At 41.7% G+C, this 19985-nt stretch overlaps 1 protein-coding gene and 1 long non-coding RNA gene across 7 annotated transcripts in view; one reads left to right on the forward strand and one right to left on the reverse strand.

Moving 5' to 3' along the window:
- Positions 1–13609, forward strand: part of LOC108415909 (CD276 antigen-like) — a 55628-nt gene extending 42019 nt beyond the window's left edge. For 2 of the 5 annotated variants that reach the window (XM_037534650.1, XM_037534649.1), the window contains exons 3-5: positions 5221–5541; positions 9099–9419; positions 11823–13609. In XM_037534650.1, coding sequence (XP_037390547.1) covers positions 5221–5541; positions 9099–9419; positions 11823–11938 — 758 coding nt within the window. In that variant the 3' untranslated portion in view covers positions 11939–13609. Of the gene's footprint in view, positions 1–354; positions 396–4268; positions 4331–5048; positions 5090–5220; positions 5542–9098; positions 9420–11822 lie in introns of those variants that run through there. The other 3 variants (XM_017688960.2, XM_037534651.1, XM_037534652.1) reach the window with 3 other exon arrangements.
- On the reverse strand, positions 5366–18549 carry LOC108415911. 2 transcript variants are annotated; one of them, XR_005129666.1, is made up of 5 exons: positions 18465–18549; positions 9733–9840; positions 9147–9267; positions 6853–7187; positions 5366–5499 (listed from the first exon to the last, which is right to left on the reverse strand). It is a non-coding gene; the product is annotated as an uncharacterized LOC108415911 (long non-coding RNA). The 2 variants fall into 2 exon arrangements; XR_005129665.1 differs by lacking the exon at positions 5366–5499 and having other exon boundaries at positions 6767–7187.
- Between the last annotated feature and the right edge of the window lie 1436 nt (positions 18550–19985).

Consider the following 19985-nt stretch of genomic DNA (forward strand, 5'->3'; position numbering starts at 1 on the left):
GCAGCTAAGCTAGTTTTGCATAGGTACACAGTATGATCCCATGACTAGGAGTGGCCCAACTTTGGCTCCAGTTAACAGATGCTGCCTTAGTCAATATTAATAGTGTCATCATCTCTCCGCAACCCAGAAGGAGAAGCAGCTTAGAAGGTGTGTGTGTGTTTTATCATCACTACCAGCCCTACTGAACAACATACAGGAGATGTTTACATGTTTTCCTCAAAATGACATTGTCAGCCTATTCAGAACCTGTTTCTACAAGCAGGAGGACCTGAGCGTGCCGTGGCACGACAGGAACCGCAGTATAGTTCACAGATTGTTTTGAATGAATGACTGACTTTCTGACTTCTTCGTCAGATGCTGTTTGCCCTTAGTGTTCCTGCTGATGATACAGAAAGGTGAGCACGTTTTACAAACAAATAAACAAAGATTTAACGGACTAGAGCTTCACTGAGGTTTCACATGGAGAACTAAAGACTTTCCCTGCTGGAGATTGAAGGTTTTGTGGGCGACACCGTCATCTTGCCATACCTTAGCAGTGGTAAAGTGCTGCCAAATAAAGTCACCGTATCTGGAGTCACTGGAGATTCAGAGACAGCGGCACCGTGTACGACATCTTCGACAGCAGAGCGTCGCTGGATGAACAGGATGCGCCGTTCAGAGGCCGAGTTGACAGCTTTCCAGACGAGTGGACTAAAGGAAACTTCTCCATCAAACTCAGCGGTGTGAAGAAGACGGATGGAGGAACGTACAACTGCTTCGTCCTCTCTATCAACACTCAAACAAGAGTGAACACAAACACGGACCCGCCGTTTAATAACGAGCTAGAACACCGACCTGCGCACCGAACCAGCTGGTTAAAGCTTGCAGTTTCGGCTGAAAGTCAAGTTTGACGCTAGTGCTAAGTTAGCTCACCTGGCTAGCAGGCCGGAGGCAGAGTTGGCGGCGTAACGACGCATAAAACGGTGAATGAAATGAAAACAGCGCTGCGTAACTCACCGCTCCTGTGGCCAGCATTCTCCAAAAGGGCTGTCTGAGCTCGTTCAGTATCTGTGGAGAACCTTTTTGAGCCGAAAACCGTGAAACCTCCCTCTCTCACATGAGAAAGCCTGTCTGTTGTGCTCAAGCTCGCCGCTCAGAGTTGCAGTGTCCAGCAGCTAAAGCAGAGGGATCCAGATCTCTATCGGCATATGCACCGGTCAGGCCTAACATGATGACCACCTCATTGTCCACTTTACTTACTGTGGACGAAACCAGTCCTGCGTGTTTCGTTGATGCAAAAAAAATGAGACGAGTAGATCAGACTGAAGTGAAACAAACAAAGTTTTATTACAGAATTCTGGAGAGGTTACAAACAGAGAACATGCATCATGTATCTCCCAAGTAAGCTCTGACCTCCCAATGTGTTCCGACTCCTTTTAAACCCTGAAGCTGAATGTGTGTCTGGGTATAAACTAAACCTAAATGTGTACATGTTCCTGTTTAGTGGGTGCAATGGACATATGGTTTACCATATATGGTTGTGAAAACCTCATGTTCTAACGGTTAAGCGCAGACCTACTTCAGTCTGTGGCCTTGGCCGGTTTCCTGTTGTTGCGTACATCTCTGCATGTTTGTCTCATACTGCCTGTTGTCGCCTGCCCTGCCATGCGAATGTCATAACTCTTTAACGCTAAGCGCGAGTTAATGCCTTTTGATATTAATGCTTAAATGTATGCTACTACAAATATTAATGCTCAAAAAATACTACTAAAGATGTAAAAATCCACATTACATTTATGGCATTTGGCAGAAGCTCTTATCCAAAGCGACTTATAATTTGATTATTGTTACACAGGTAGGAGAAAGTGGTGTTAGGAGTCTTGCCCAAGGACCCTTATTGGTGTAGTGTAGGTGTTTGCTGAGGTGGGGAGTTGTGGAATCACGCGCCAGTCGCTCATAAACACGTGATGTTTAATACAGAAACCTTTATCCAGTGATGTCTCAGATGTGGCCTACAGGCAGACAGAACCCTCACAGATAAAGGAGTAAACAGGTAGAATCAAGCGCACAGGAAAGACGAGAAGATTAACAGCAAAATATCCTGTGTCCTACTGTCTATCTTCTAGGCATCTACAAGTGATGCAGGACGGAACGAACAAAACCCTGAATTTCTATATTAATATTATTAATTAAGGTGAAATCACAGCAGAAGAACCCTGTAAAACAACACGGGTGACCACTAAGTGCTGACAGCTTGCTGCTTGTACTTCACGATGAAGGAAAATCGCCTGCATGAACATGAACATTGTGAAGACTCTGACCACAGTATCACAGAAGGTCATCGTTCCTGAGCCTTGAGAAGTTCTGATTGTGGGTTCTAGCTCACTTTTCCTTGCAGGATCCTCATATCATTCAGTCACTTGCAGTCAGTTACCGAAGACGTTGTCAACGGTAGGTATCGTGAAGCCCGTTGGTGGCGCTCTTGACAAACCGAGGATCCTCACATCATTGACCTTCTCAGCAATGTGAGGGAAAAGGTTGAGCTCCTGGAATCTACATGTGGGTCAGTCGAGCTCCTTCATTCATCACTGCCCACTGAGCTGAGCGCTGTGGAACTCGAAGAACTGACGTCTGAAGACCAGGAGCTGCTTCAGCAACGGGCTAAAGAGGAGATACCAGAGATCTGCTCCATCTATCAAGCTAAAGACGTGCGATGGATCTGCTCCACACAAATTGTTTCTCATTCCAAAAATGGACAGCGAGGTAGACGGTAGGAATTACAGACACCCCACATCTTCCAGGACATCATTTAGGATCAGAAGGAGGTGAACCTCTCAAGGTATTGTGTCACCTTGCCTTTTGGAGCCGAGTTACAGAGCAGGGGTTGAAATGTTCCTGTGATAAATGGGACTCTCGAATAAAAAGAGCATCAAAAACATTGACCCCATGCAGCCACTGACCTCACTTATAATGAGAGAAAGGCCTCAGGATGTGTTCTGGTTACTGTTGCCTCAGTATTGATCTTGTTGAAAGTGAGTGTAGTAATAAGGTTATTATAAATGCTCTCTGTAATGTGACGTTACCTGCTGCAGGATTTGGGTCCACCTTATATTATGTGTCGCTAATAGCTGTGTAGTTAGTAACAATGTAACTACTAATGATTTAGTCACTGTTACAGAAGTAAATGTAATTACACAAGTGTATCTTAAATGTTGTAACAGAGTCCTGATCTCGACCTGATACACCACCTTTGGGATGAATTAGAGTGGAGACTGTGAGCCAGGCCTTCTCGTCCAACATCAGTGTCTGAACTCACAAATGTTCTTCTGGAAGAACGGTCAAAAATTCCCATAAACACACTCCTAACCCTTGTGGAAAGCCTTCCCAGAAGAGCAGAAGCTGTTACAGCTGCAAAGGGTGAGCCGACATCATATTAAACCCTATGGATTAAGAATGGGATCTCACTCAGGTTCATGTGAGTTTGAAGCCAGACGACCGAATACTTTTGGAATTTAGTGTACATATATACACAGTGTCTATAGTACCGCTGCATTATTACACAGTACTTACATAATAACTACACAGGAACTGTTCATTTATTATACAGTGTAAGTAACACTGCACTACAGGAGCATTTCTGTGTAGAGGACACACTTGTGTAATTACACAGGCTCTACCGCTGTAATCCAGCCTTAATGTTGACCAAATCATCAGTAGTTACAGTGTTGTTGCATACGTTATTCATATGTAACTACATGGTTATTACAGTATCACAGTATCTGCACCAGAACGGTTTGGATAGATATGAGCATTACATGGACTGAGGATTCATTTTAGATGTGATGAGCTTGAAGAAATAAAACTATCATACAGTTATTGTCCCCTTTATTAGGGACGTTTAGTGATCTTATAGTAAAACTGTGCCTCTAAACCGCATTTTGCACAGTTTTTGGAGGGTTTTTAAACAATCTGTCAGTCTTTTAATGTAAATACATTAAAAATATTAAATAGAACACCAACCCTTTGGGCGATCAGAGCAGCTTATGTGGTGCTGATACAAGTAATTTATAGAGTGGTGTCACGGGGAGTGATCTATTACCCAAAATAGGCATCAGTTCTGAAAAAAAGAAAAAAATCTAATAAATTATATGTATATTTTTTCATTCTTCTTATTATTACTATTACTACTTTTATGCAAGGTCTCTGAATTTGTCTTCATATTGATACACACTTTACGTGGTCTTGTATTTCCGCATCTTCGCGCAACCAAACTATCGGTTTGGTTTAAGTGGAAAGCTTTGGAGGTTTTGGTATCTTGGTTGGTTTAAACCCACATTCGTACAAACATGAGGTAAGAATGTCGTATGAGGTAAAACAAAACAAGATACTGTAGTTAAACAGCAAAACTGCTGCTACTTGGGGGTTTTCCTTTAGCGAAGCTAACAGACCTAACAGAGCTTGAACTAGAACCCACAGCGTGGCTATACCTTTAGCCAGCTAGAGACAATGAACCATAGCACACCAGGATTCACCTCTCATGCCACATTACTCTCCGTTTTCTTAGTTGGTCGCGCCGCCTCAAACTGATCTGATCAGTTCGGTGGCATCAGCCAACTGTGTGTCTGCTCTTTATCTGCAGCAGCCGACCCCCAAACTCGACCACCAAACCTTAAACCACATCCAGGAGATGTTAGTGTTCATGGTGTAGCAGGTATAGCAGCATGTTGGGGTCATGTTGAAGTGCATTTCTGCTGGCTTCTTTGGCACAAAACAAGTTTTCTTTGTTTTCTGACTTAAAGAGCTAACAGAACTACAGAGCTAACAGAGCTAAAAGAGCTACAGAGCTAACAGAGCTACAGAGCTAACAGAGCTAACAGAGCTAACAAAGCTACAGAGCTAACAGAGCTACAGAGCTAACAGAGCTAACAGAGCTACAGAGCTAATAATTACAGTTGCTAACAGGAACTGTCAGGAACAGCCGTATGTTAACGGCAGGTTCCGTATATTTCTGCCGGCTTCTGTGGCACAAAACAAGTTGTCCTCTCTTTGTTTTCTGACTTTTTCCTCAGATGCTGTTTGCCCTTAGTGTTCCTGCTGCTGATGCAGAAAGGTGAGCACTTTTTACACCTCAATAAGCAAAGATCTAACGGACTAGAGCTTCACTGAGGTTTCACACAGAGAACTAAAAGCCAGACGGTGCCTGGACACCTTTGATTTGGTGTGTTTTGGTATCTGTTTCAGTTTCCCTGCTGGAGATTGAAGGTTTTGTGGGCGACACCGTCATCTTGCCATGCCTTAGCAGTGGTAAAGAGCTGCCAAATAAAGTCACCGTATTCTGGAGATTCAGAGACAGCGGCACCGTGTACGACATCTTCGACAGCAGAGCGTCGTTGGATGAACAGGATGTGCCGTTCAGAGGCCGAGTTGACAGCTTTCCAGACGAGTGGACTAAAGGAAACTTCTCCATCAAACTCAGCCGTTTGAAGAAGACGGATGGAGGAATGTACACTTGCTTCATTCCTGGAGTCAACATTCAAACAACAATATACCTGATTGTTAATGGTACGTCTGAACATCTAACACGTCATCAATATTTTAGCAATAAACAGAAAAGAGCATTTACTGAACAAAATGCAGTGACTTGATTTGAGAACAGCTCCTAAGGTGTTTCCAGGTGGTTACTATGGTATTTTATATGGTTGCTATAGTGTTCATAGGTAGTTGCTATGGAATTCCAGGTGGTTGCTGAGGTGTTGCTAGGTGGTTGCTGGGAGCAGCATAGTCTGATAATCTGATAAAGATTTTATGGTTATGGTGTAGCGGGTCCAAGCCTCCACATGGAGCGAACATGCAAAGATAACCCGGCCACGACTACTCTGCGTTGTGTTGTAAAAAAAAAAGGAGAACTCGTGACCTCCAATGCCGGTACAAACTAGGAATCCTTTATTGTCTGGACGTAAAAGACAAAAGTCATTGAGAAATAGCCTCCAGTCAGCCAAATTAGCACCTCAAACTTTTTAGTACACTCATTTTCCATCATCCAATAAACCACCCTATTTCATTCTCTTTTGTTTGTTGACTCAGTGGAATCCATCATTTGAAACAATGTTGTTTGACATGATCACACGATGCATTATCAACATTTTGATGGGCTGTCTCCTGAAGTTGAGACGCAATGTTGTGGCTGAGTTTCAAGTAAGTTGCAGGATAGTTTCACTTAAGTTTCAAGCAATTAAAGTGGCATGTGTAAAAGCAGCCTAATCCTTAGACGTCTGGTTCCTATCACCACCGTTCTGAATTATTCTGTTTCTCAAGAGCAGAGCACTTTACACCAAACACTGGCATCTGTCTGTCTGTCCACTTGAGTTCAGCCCTGGAGACATGAATACTCAGTACATCCTTTAGGCGATGGTTCTCGAGCAAAGGCGCTCTCCGTCCTGCTGCTCTATTCTTTTCTATTTCTATCCTTTCTATTCTATTCTCTATTCTCTGCACTTTACCCTGCACTCCACTACTTTACTTTACTTTACACTGCACATTCGGACTCATTCTCTACCATGCACTTTACTCTAAGTTACTCTAAGTCACCTACTGGACTATCTCCGTACTTACACACATACATAGATTATTGCACATGTACACAGCATTGCAGTATCCTTATTTTATGACTTTTTACCTCACATTCAGTGCAATAAGATTATGTATATAATTATGTATATAATGTCTGTGTATATTGTTCAAGTTGGTTTATTGTATATTTCTATATTTATATATATATATATATAAATTTTTTTTTTTTTTTTTTTTTGTACTCCATGTTGTATTTACTGTCGCTGCATTCAGTGGGAACTTGCACCCAAGTTTGTCACTCACCTGTACTCCTGTACTCTTGTGATGTGACAATAAATCTGATTTGATTTGATTTGATTTCCATACACCGACCGTCCACTTTATTAGAGACTTTTATTTTGTATTTCCCTCTCTGTCCACTTCATGAGCTCCGTCCACCTTTTGAGGTCCACTAACGTTACAGTTATAGACTGTAGCGCATCTGCTGCTGCACAGTTCTGGACACGAGTGTGTTAAATGTGTTTTAACTGAAATATGACACTGTTTGGGTGAATCAGGTGGGCTGGTTCTGTGGTGCTGGACCAGCCGTAGAACATTCCTAGTGGTCCATCACCCAAAATAGGCAGCCAGGAGCAGCTCTGGAAAAAGAAAGAAAATATTATAAATAAATCATAATTTATGAATTTATTAATGACATAAAATGCCAAAAAAAAGATCCTTCCGAGTTTTTTATTTGAATTTCTCTCATTTTTCTGTTACGTACGCTTCCGTAGATATTCGCGCATGCGCCGCTCAGCTCCAGAGAGTAAAAATGACCACCAAAGGATTTTTTTGTTATTTTATTCCTCATAAAGTGTTTAAACAGATATATGAAATGGGAAAAATCAGGTAAGCCTTCTGTGTGAGGTAGAAAAGCAAGGTTCTCGTGTGGTTACAGGTCTGTCTGTATTTATCAGGCCTTGTTTTGGCGGAATTCCTCCTCAGCGAAGCTAATGGAGCTAACCAGAAGTCCCAAAAACCTCAGGATAAATATCGGCAATGTATCTGAGCTCGGCTAGCTAACTATCCTGAGACACAGCAAGCCAGGATTTACATTTAACCCCATATTACAGATATTACTTCCTTGACGAACGGACAGTTTGGTGGTCACAACATCCGAAATGTAGCTTGGGCGTTGGCTGGCTAGTCTTAGTTAGTTAGCTAGCTTAGCTACTAAAATAGCTGTTTACTTCCAGCAGCCCAAACAAGACCACCTAACCTACTGACCCCTGAAAATCAGGTCCAGGTAACCTGACACTGTTTAAAATATCCATATTGGGCTACTTAAGTGTTTTCCTTTGTATATCCAGCGTAACCAGCTGGACACCTTAACGTTATGCGTCAGGTGGGAATTCAGATGAAGCCAGGTTTGGCTGGAATGCTCACCAAACTATGCTGACTTGTTTCTCTGTTATGGGTAAACAGCAGCTTTAAGTAGGTTTGCCACCTGTCCAAGTTCCCTGGATTTTCCAGGGGTTTTTCTTGCTTGTCCCAGTTGTTTTCATATGTTGGCTTTTCCTATGAAGTTTGAGCTGCTTTTTTTCCCCAGCCAAACTATTGGTATAGAAAGAGTGAATCTGATTGGTTCAGATTGCCCTCACAGTTGTTTGGCATGGTGTGCTGCTGGTGACCCCAGTGTGAAGACTGGGATTCAGTCTGTCCTTCAGTACCTCAGACTGCATTGTGAGGAATGCTGCCCATCCACTGAACTGAGTAAGGAAGTTGAGCCACTGATCGAGCGTCCAGGAGTTTCAGCGGCCTTGGCTGGGCCGTCACTGGAGTAAGACCTTTTGAAATGCGGTTGTGAAAGCAGTTGCGTAATGATTATCCTGTCAGGTTTTGATGCCTGAGGGCGGTTTAAAACCAGGAGAAACGCAGCTAAGCTAGTTTTGCACAGGTACACAGTATGATCCCATGACTAGGAGTGGCCCAACTTTGGCTCCAGTTAACAGATGCTGCCTTAGTAAATATTAATAGTGTTATCATCTCTCCGCAACCCAGAAGGAGAAGCAGCTTAGAAGGTGTGTGTGTGTTTTATCATCACTACCAGCCCTACTGAACAACATACAGGAGATATTTACATGTTTTCCACAAAATGACATTGTCAGCCTATTCAGAACCTGTTTCTACAAGCAGGAGGACCTGAGCGTTCCGTGGCATGACAGGAACCGCAGTATAGTTCACAGATTGTTTTGAATGAATGACTGACTTTCTGACTTCTTCGTCAGATGTTGTTTGCCCTTAGTGTTCCTGCTGATGATACAGAAAGGTGAGCATGTTTTACAAACAAATAAACAAAGATTTAACGGACTAGAGCTTCACTGAGGTTTCACTAAGAAATAAGCAGCACACGGAGAATTAAAAGCCAGACTGTGCCTGGACACTTACAGTTTTATGGTCTGTTTTGGTCTCTCTCTCTCTCTCTCTCTCTCTCTCGCTCGCTCTCTCTCTCTCTCTCTCTCTCTCTCTCTCGCTCTCTCTCTCTCTCTCTCTCTCTCTCTCTCTCTCAGTGTCCTTGCAGGATGTTCAAGCCTTTGTAGGAGACACCGTCATCTTACCGTGTTCAAACAGTCATGAGGCACTGCTGGTTAAAGGCACTGTGTTCTGGAGATTTGGAGACACCATCACTGTGTACGACATCACGGACAGCAGCGTGAATTTTGATGAGCAGGCCACATCCTACAAAAACAGAGTGGACACTTTTCCAGCTGAGTGGACAAAGGGAAACTTCTCCATCAAACTCCGCGATGTGAGGAAGAGTGATGGAGGAACGTACACCTGCTTCCTTCTTAACGTCAACGCCAAAAACAAAGTACAGCTGACTGTCAAAGGTGCGTATGAGTTGTCTTCAAACATTAGGTTTGTAGTCTGAAAGGTCGCTCCTGCTGTGAATGATTAACAGAGGTTGTAGATTGTGTTCAGTGGTGAAATGGTTATGCTAAAGAAACACTCCAGCCCTTCTAGTACAGCCCCACTAGTGTGATTTTCCTTGGCCCCCTGTGTTATAGCGACACATGGCTATGAATGGATCCCTGCTCCCTCACTGATCTAGTGCTGAGCATGAATGAGCTCTTTAGTTTAATAAATATCAGAGTACACGTGAATTTGGACACTTTCTCACCATCAGCCTTCTTCAGTACTCACCAGTCACATGAACTTCTTACTCAAGAGCTGCGTTCCAGAGCCTTGGCTGTAGCTGAGGTGGTGCAGGTCCTCGGTAGGACTGTCCTATGAAGGCTCCTCCTTAGTAGCCTGTTGGTCACACAAATGGAACAGTCCTGGTGACATCACCAGAGTAATCAAAGGCCTGGAAGGAAACACACCCTTGAAATCACTCCGAACGTAGGCTGCATTTTTGGCTGTATACGAAGGGCCCTTCACTTTGGAGCGGCCGAGAAATGCAGCCAAGACTTTGGAAAGCAGCGCCGGTTCAACAAAACTCGACTAGGCTCAGTAAATTTTGATCCATATCTGCAGTAGCCAATCATTAGTTTTGCTGTATAATAAGCAGCAGCCTCTCTTTGCTCTATTTGTGCTTTATTTATTTATTTTCTGTGGTTCTCCAGAGAGCCCAAAGAATCTAATAAGTTTAGTTTACAGTGACTGTGATCGGCTGGACAATAACAAAATACAGAGTGATTCATCCCATTTCAAAAGATTCATCCCATTTCAAAATGATTGATTTCTTTTGTAAATCGTTACAGATCAGTGCAGTGAGCTGTAAACGGTTTAAATGAGCATAAAGTTTATTATGTAGTTCTACAAGGTCTCAGTCTGAACCTCCTCCAGCTGGACGGACGACATCAACACCACAGTCAAACTCATCCCAGACTGGCCTGAGCGTGTCGGGCGTCGCTGCTCTCACGGCTCTTTCAGTGGGATTTCGAAGATCATCCAGTGCTGTGGAACCAGCGCTGAACGCTCTGAGCTGCTGGAACTTCACTGCCCTCAAAAATCACAGTTCTGACGGATTCACTCTGATTGACGTGGAGAACGCAGAACGCTTTCTGCTCAGGGGTCTCATCTCCTCTCAGACTGAAGGAGCCGTCTTCCAGGTGGATTGTGATTGGTTCCTAGACACCTCACGGTTGAAATGGGATCAGTCTCTACTGCCTGGTTCTGTAATGATTTACAAGTGAAATAAGTCATTTTGAAATCGGATGAATCTTTTTGAATCACCCTGTGTTTATATCCATTTCTGAAGTTGCTGTTCGGAGTAATAATAAATCACAGTGTATCACAGCAAAATGAATATCCAAATAACTGATTGCGCAAGATCCACTAAATGGTGTAATACATGCAAGTTTTATTCACAGCAGCCGAACCAAGTTAAAAGAAAAAACCTGACCAGGATGTACAACTTGCAGAACTTGTCTAACAGATGTTTTCCACAGTACACGCAGCCGTATGTGTTAAAGTTATGGCACACTTTGTATTCTGTATGCAAGCTTGTGCTCTGTAGAGGATCTATTAACTTATTTTGACTTAGAAAATCAACAAATCTGAGTGGAAGGTATTCAGACCTCTGCAGACAGCTGTAATAGTCGCATCAGCTCTGCATGACATCTTTGGCTTCTTATTCAAAGTGCAGTGGTTCATGACAATGTAAACAAACGTGGCTTGAGAATGAACTTGCTGTGTCTTTTAAAATCTTATTCTGAAGCACCTCATATTCATCGATTTCACTGAATTCAAGAATTGGGAGAAATGAGTTGCATGAGATGATCTGTAAGGGTCACGCTCTGCTTCTCCAGCAATACACGTCCTGAAGAACACATTCTGGAGAGACCATTAGAGATTGTGTCTTTTAATTCATATATTAGTTTAGATGATTGCAGAAAAAAACATGTTTTTACCTCAAAATATGGCCTCAGCCTTCACACATGACTCTACACGCTTCTGTGGTGCTTGGAATTCTAGATAATTAAATTTAAAACCAATATTTGTAAATCGAGGCTCAAGAATAACTTTTAAATCTGAATAAACTGCAACCCTAACATGTTTTTCAAGTGTATATATCTGTAAACGTTTCCATGGACTCTTTCACAAGAGTTCATGTTTTTCTGTCTGCTGCTTCTCCAATTGTGCGGTCAGTCACCACAGACAGATGACTTTGACTTCCCTGTAAGGAAATGACAGTCAGCACTGTGGCGACTTGACTCCAATTCACCGTTTCTTTCACCAGTTTGTGAAAATGTTCTGCGTCTTGTTTTTTGTTTGTGTGTGTTTAACAGATCGTCCAGTCACACCAACAGACAGTAACTCAAGAAACGGCAACGTCAGAAGAAGACCAGACCGACTTTCACTTCTCTTTGCGTTTCTGCTGGGATGCTCTCTGCTGTGCGCTTAAGCTCGACAGACGAACCTGCGCTATCGAAAGTACAATCCTAGAAACACGGTTCTAGCTGAGCTGTTCAGAAAGATCTGCCTGTTTTTCTCCAACAGAACTGTGATTCTCCCACTGCAGGGCTGGTATTCCAGTAGGTTTTAGATGCTTTACTGCATATGGGTGGGTTGGGGAAGTCATGATACTTGGAGAAAAAGTCAAGATATTTCAGGAAAAAAGTCATTTTGAGAACAGAATGAGGAGCGAAGTGATTGATATTTGTGTTTGTACATACATCACTAGATATTTACTCCTGATCAGAGCAAATCCAGTAGTTCGGTAAACATTAACCCTTTAAGGTCGAACAAAAACTTGGCTACACTGCGTTTATTTGATATGTAAAGAACATTCGCCAACAAACCCAAACAATTCAGAGATTTTGGTTTAGTCTGTCTCACAAATGACATCTTTCAGCAACTGACCGCCTGAATTGGAATCTGATTAATACATTAGAAATGCTGTATTGTTACTGTTAAATTATTTATTACAAGCGCTTGTCGATCCAAACTGCTCCGAATGAACAATCCAACATTAAAAGAAGCCCCGGGCATCTTTTATACCGTGATAGGAAACACAGCAGCTCACGGAAAGCTCAGATTCGGTGTGCAGATATTTTGGAAACGTATATATTTTGAATCATTAGTGAAGAATATGTCGGCCCTCAGGTATTTTAATCTGGCTCTCTTTGATCTAAGCTTGGACGGCCTTGATGCAAAGGAAACAAGGGCTAAAAAACGGGCTGGACACTCTGAGGTGGACTGAGTTATTACTCTGCCGCCCTGGTTGAGCCGAAGCTGCACTCGTATCTCTGGGGAAATGTAAGAGGGTGTAGTGTCCTTGGTAGATTAGCTCGTCTGGAAGGTTTCAGAGGGCGTGAGAATGATAATGTTGGCAGGCTTTACACATCAACATCGCTGCACAACGCAGAGGAAACCGGCACTTCAACGCTGTTCCTCTTTACTGTCTACATAGATCACGTTTTCAGCACTGCACATCTAGAATAGCCGCTGTGCTGCTCCCAGATCAGCTCATCCGCTTCACGGTGATTGATGATGCATCTCCACCCCAGAGTGTTCAGCCTTAGCAGCTTTAACGAAGGGATGTAATTTCGGTATGAGAACTCCTAGAAAACCTCGCATCTCCAACATGGTAACTTTACAGGAGAAGGAGAAACCTTGGTTTAATTTTACTGTGAGTGAATGGAACCAGATTTTTGGGCTGGTTCTTTTGGTCCATTCATCATGACATTTGTATACAATGTAAAGGACAACAGGCATTACATGAAGAATGGAGATACGAGGTTTTCTTTCCCGCAGCTGTGATGTGTATCGCCGTACTGATATTAGACTGCAGAGCTCTTTTGTGTACACTTTGAACTGTTTATGTATAATATTTATTTATTTTATATATTTGTGTTTATTCCAAAAGGGGCAGATTAACTGGAACGTATCATCAGTTCCTCATTGCAGCTTTGAAGAATTTACGTATTTCTGGTACTCCTGACTTACGGGAGGCAAATCCTGCCAAAAAGGAAATGAAAATGAAAACAATAACATGTCAAAGGCCAAACACAAGACTGGTCAAGCACAGACTAGTTCATATGACTTAGAAAACTATGGTGTATCTCGATATAAATGCCAGTGTAACATTTTCGGTTTTTTCTGAGGTCGTTTGGAGGAATGATGGCGATTCTGACGTGGGCAGCTGAGGATGTCCTAAAATGTACCCCATAGCCCCGACTAGTGCTAATTAACATATATTTGCATGTTGGTCAGTTAGAAAAAGAAATAGAAAACTGAGAAATGAAAAGTGAATCTCCAGCAGGTGGCGCTGATGTTCGTTTTCCTTTTCATTCTGACAGTTACAGCGTGTCAGTGCCAGAAACGGAATCACAGGCGGTCTCTTTGCTGTTGATTAATTCATTTTGCATTTTCCTTTTAATTTCATCAGATTCGCTATGAAAAAGAAATAAGAAGGTAACCTTTGCGTTTTGATTTTAGTTTTGACTCCTATTCTGCATTTCATGAAGAAAAGCCAAAGCCACAGTGAAGTTTGTGTTTTCTTTTGCTTTTTCATTTTAGATTTGGCCGTGAAAAACCAGAATAACGACTAAAATGAAATGACGAATAGGCGTTTTCAGTTTATTTTTATTTTTGTCACAAACGGCTCGCGCGCATGTGAAAAACGAAATTGCAAATGAAGGCATTTCATTAATTTCAGCAGGATATTTGTGCAGATGTTTGGAAAAAGAAATGGCAAAAAGAGGTTTGCACATTTTATTGTTTTCATTTTCATTTCCTTTTTGGCCGGATTTGCCTCCCATACTGACCGACCTGCTGCTCTGTCAGGATGTCAGGATCCTATGTTAGGACGTTCAAATCAATGATCAAAAACAAATGATCAGGTCACCACTTTATCAGCTCCACTTACTGTATAGCTGCACTCTGTAGTTCTACAGTTACAGACTGTAGTCCATCTGTTTCTCTGATACTCTGTTACCCTGTTCTTCAGTGGTCAGGACCCCCATGGACCCTCACAGAGCAGGTACTACCTGGGTGGTGGGTCATTTTCAGCGCTGCAGTAACACTGACATGGTGGTGGTGTGTTAGTGTGTGTTGTGCTGGTGCGAGTGGATCAGACACAGCAGTGCTGCTGGAGTTTTTAACTCCACTCACTGGACAAACTGTAGAAACAGGTGTATTAATGAAGTAGCCGTCTAAAATCCAGGTCTCTGGATTTCTTGTACCTTGATAGCGACTTTAATCTGGTGTGAGACACTGCAGTGTCCTGGTTACATGACCATCAGTAACTGCAGGAATTCAGTAAATGGTCGTATTACGTTTGTGCACTTAATGTATATTTAAACCTTGAGTTTCGTCCAGTACTGACACCAATCAGATGCTTTTTCTTTAAACTTAAAATGAGCTGTTTAAACTGAGCGACAACAGTCAAGCACTTAGGATGAGCACCTTCATATAATGATATCCTGCGATTTCTGCTGATACTAGCCTGATACTGATACACGAGGTGTTGAACCAATGCAATCTCTAACTCATGCCTCTCATTCTTTATGTGTAAGAGTTCCTATGAAGACAATGTGTCCACTTTTCAGATTGTTTATCATTTGTTTATTTGGATGTAATGTAACAAAATACTCAAATTTCAGTGCATTTCTGATCACTTGAAGAATTAAAATGATGTTGATTTAGTTATGTATCCGAAATGTTGTGCATTTCCTCACTGTAGTTGTTAGATTGACTGGTTGATTGGCTGATTAAACTTATGCAAGTTTTATTTCTCTACTGTTGGAACAAAACCTTGTATCTCCAAAATTTTACAGAAGAAGGAAAAAACCTACTGTACTTTTAATGTAAGTCAATGGAACCAGATGTCTTTCCAAGTCATTTTGGCCCGTTCACTTTGGTTCATTAATCATGAAATGTACATATAACGTAAAGGGCAACAGTTATTTTCAAATAATGTCCAAAGAAAATGTTTTCAAAATTTCTTCATTTTTGTCGATTTTTATCGATTTAATTTTTATACGTAATTCGAACCCGTCAGCTATCCTTTAGATCATGTGAAAATGTCACGGTGATTGGACCAATAGAAATGCTCCAGAATTGCTTCAAATCAGATCAGTTTTACATTAAATTACATTAAAAGTTAGGAATGTTTTTCCTTCTGCTTTAAAGTTGCTGTTTTGTTCTACTGTCTAGTGCTGATAGGTTCTAGTGCTAGAATGCTTTTAGGCATATTAACCAAAAACAATGAAAACCCAGTCGCTTATATTGCTTAAAATTCAAAAACGCTCCGAGACAGTCTTGTCAAATTTAGCAAGATGTATATTATACTAAACTATATATTATATCACATCATACAGTGAAGAATCTGCATGAAGGTATCTGAGGCCGCCTTTCCTAATAAAGATAACAGCACTAAGCCACTTTCCTTAATGCTTAATGAAGCTTGGATGGACGAGCCCAACCTCAACATCTCACCAAGTAAAACATGACTGTGTTGAGCTGTGACTGTCGCATCTCAGTGCTCTTTTCAGGGGCATCCCTGAATGTTATCTTGTATCTAAGTGACTCATTGAGACCGACCTGTTCAGTAGTTTGTATTCGTCTCTGAGTTCCCCCACCAACACACGGGAGCCGTGTTCTGAAGAGCTTTTACCTCTTTTCTAAAATGTAGGCTAGAAACTTTTTAATAGGGCAGATTAACCCTCAGTAACCTGCAGTTACTGTGTTCATTTTTTGCTATACGTCATCAAATGTAGCTGTGAAATGACATACTTGGGTAGAAATGTATGAATTAAACTCGCATTGGATTCAGTTTTTACTAGAAGGTTACAGTCTTAACAAGACGTCATGGATCTTCTTCATGTTCTTCAGAGTTTTTGCTGTTGCAGACAAGAACTAAGGCCGGACACGTTTGCTGTTTGAGGACAGCACGCTCTGATCTAAACCAAAGAACTGGAACAACCGCATGGAACAAATGCTTGATCTGAAGACTGCAGACTGCATCACTGGGCATTTCAGCATAAAGCTTTATGTGCTTTCGGGTGTGACCTGCGTGTGTTTTTTGGCTGATTTCCTGCACATAACAATACTTGCTGTAGCTGTGTTCTTCAAAAACTCAGAAAGAGGCCATAAATATATCTCTGCTGTTGGAAGAAAACCTCGTATCTCCAGTTTTCCAGTTTTTGACATAATTTGAAAACATCGGTTGTTCTTTACGTTGTCTGCAGATTTCATGATGAATGGACTAAAAGAAATGGCCCACAATGACTGTAAAAACTCTGGTTTCATTGACTTACATTAAAAGTTAAGTAGGTTTTTTCCCTCCTCTGTAAAGTGACCGTTTTGGAGGTACGAGGTTTTGATCCGACGGCAGCGACATGCTCTAAACGTCGAGGGTTACTGTAGTAAGAAGATAATCTTGGCCGACTTGTAGAGATCGTCCAGTGCGATGATAGCTCAACCTTTAAATTCTGAATTCTTATGTTTTTGCTGAATATTGAAGAAGCTTTGTGCTACTCTGCAGTGTTTTTATACTATATACTATTTTATAGGGATCTAATGCTTTGTGATATTGTAATGCAAAGCTGTGACTGTGTGAAAATGGATGTTCTTGTTTGCACACCAAAGTTCTCAGTCAGCACCACTTAACACCTTGCTAGCTCCTGGCAAGAACCTGAAAGCATGCATTAAACTTTATCGTTCTTCATTATATGGATTTTTTTGTTGAAATGATGGTGAAATGACCAAATCTGGGCTGATTGTATTGTCCTACCCCTGGTATTCATGACATAGTATGGCAGCACAATGTAAAGCCTATTCATTTAAGATATAAAATGAATTTACAGATCATTAAATTCTCAGTAGGGCTGGGCAATCTGACAATATTTATCGTTATCGTGATAAATTACATGAAAACGTGTCACAGTATGCTTTGTGAGTATCATCAGAACTCAAAAACACTTCCCAACTGCATGTGAGATTACAAAGAGAGCCTGGTCAGTCCTGTTGAATTGGGCTGAGTACAGAACCGTATGCATTTAGTATTTACACTCACCGGCCACTTTAGTAGGTACACCTTACTAGTAAAAGGCTGGACCCCCTTTTGCTTTCAGAACTGCCTTAATTCTTCGTGGCACACTTTCAACAAGGTGTTGGAAACGTTCCTCAGAGATTCTGGTTGGTTATTTGAGTTTTTGCTGCCTTTCTATCATCTGGAACCAGTCTGCCCATTCTCCTCTGACCTCTCACATCAACAAGGCATTTTCGTCCTCACAACTGACCGCTCTCTGGATATTTCCTCTTTTTCGGACCGTTCTCTGTGAACCCTGGAGATGGTCGTGTGTGAAAATCCCAGCAGATCAGCAGTTTCTGAAATACTCAGACCAGCCCGTCTGGCACCAACAACCACGCCACGTTCAAAGCCCCTTAAATCCCCTTTCTTCCTCGTTCTGATGCTCGGCCTGCACTTCAGCAAGTTGTCTCGACCACCTCTACATGCCTAATGAAGTGGCCAGTGAGTATATAGTTATATTTAATGTATAAGCACAGACCACAGAGGGTATTTATGTATATTTAAATAAAAATATTGTCCCACATTCTGAGAAATTGTATGAGAAAACCTATCACAGTGTTCCGTTTTTGCCATATCGCCCTTCTCTGCACGTGAGTTAACTCTAGTGGAAATATGATCACGAAAGATCTGCCTAAAATACACCGAACAAAGGCAAAGCAGAGTCAATACTGCACGCTTTGAAAAGTTGTAAACATGCTCTGTATTTTGAGGAGACAGTTTAAAAGTTTCAGTTTGATAAACTGCAAAAAATGCCGTGTCCTGTAATTTTTATTGTAACTCAGACTGATTTATAATCAGGGCCAGAAAGTAAAAACAACAGCACAAATTCCAGCTCCAGACTGGCCATTAACTCGATGCAGAAAGAGATTCACTTGATAGAAAATGAACGAACCTTGAACAGCGCAGGTCAGCCGGCAGCGTGAGGTGCCCGCTCTTGTTGCTGTAGATATAAAAGCAGAACAGCTGCTGCACTGTGGAAAACCACTGTCTGTGAACACAGTTCATCACTGCATCCACAAACGCTGTTAAACTCTAAAACACAAAGAAGAACCCAAATATAAATGGGATACAGAAACGCTGCCACCTTCTCTGGGCCGGAGCTCATTTAAAATAGACTGAGGGGAAGTGGAAAATTGTCCTGCGGTCCGACGAATCAACATTTGAACTTCTTTTCTTTTTATTTTCATTTTAATTATGGACACTGTGTCCTCCGGGCTGAAGACCACTCAGCTTGTTATCAGTGCACAGTCCAAAAGCCAGTATTCATGATAGTTTAGGGGGGCATTAGCGCACATGGCATGGGTGACGTGCTCATCTGTGATGGCGCCATTAATGCTGAACTATATTTACATGTTTTGGCAACATCTGCTGCCATCCAGACGACGTCTTTTTCAGGGAAGGCCTTGATTATTTCAGCAAGACGATGTCAAACCACATTCTGCATGTATTACAGCAGCACTGCTCCGTATTAAAAGAGTCCGGGTGCTAAACTGATCTGCCTGCGGTCACCACTGAAAACATTTGGCATATTATGAAATGAAAAGCATGATAAAGGAGACTCTGAAACTGATGAGCAGCTGAAATCCTTTATCAAAAAAGAACAGAAAGGACTTTCAAAAGTACAGCAGAGTCTCGTCAGTTCCCAAACGCTTACAGAGTGTTGTTTAAAGAAGAGGTGATGGAACACAGCGGTAAACCTGTCCCTGTTCCTACTTTTTGGAACATGTTGCTGGCATCAAATTCAAAATGTGCAAATATTTTTCTAAAAATATAATCATTTTTCAAAAAAATAATGAAATTCTCAGTTTCAGCATTTGTTTGGTTGTCTTTGTACTATTTTCCTTCAAAAATATGGTTTACATGATTTGCACATCATTGCATCGTGTTTTTATTTACCTTTCTGCACAGCGTCACAAGCGATATGTAAGTATACTACCAAGCATAATGATATAACTCGACTGGTGTTGCACCTTCACCAAATGTTATCCTTTTTCTTTCCGCAAAAAAATCAAAGAACTTTTGTCTTTAACTTGTATTAAACCTTTGCCGAAGCATTTCCTGCGCACAGCCTGTGAGGGGTGACACCAAGCTAGGTGTTATAGGGGAAGTAAAAACTGACAGCTTGAGGTCAAAGAAAAAATTTTCATCAATGTGAAAAAAGTTGTAGATTTACAGAAGATTGATTCATCGTTGTCCTTTTCTACCGCAAGTGCAAGTTTAATGTTTGTGGCATTTATGACGAAGGCCAATCTCGCCTTATTTACACGATGAGCAGCTAGACTCATTTGCATAAAAGAAGAATCTATTTTTACCGCAAAGCTCTCCACTGCAATGACTATGATGCAAGGCAGCAAGAGGACACATAAGAGGACACTTATCCGATGAAGCCTCCAGCAAAACGTTACCAGCTGCT

This window comes from Pygocentrus nattereri, chromosome 25, assembly GCF_015220715.1.
Source record: "Pygocentrus nattereri isolate fPygNat1 chromosome 25, fPygNat1.pri, whole genome shotgun sequence".
Classification (NCBI taxonomy): domain Eukaryota; kingdom Metazoa; phylum Chordata; class Actinopteri; order Characiformes; family Serrasalmidae; genus Pygocentrus; species Pygocentrus nattereri.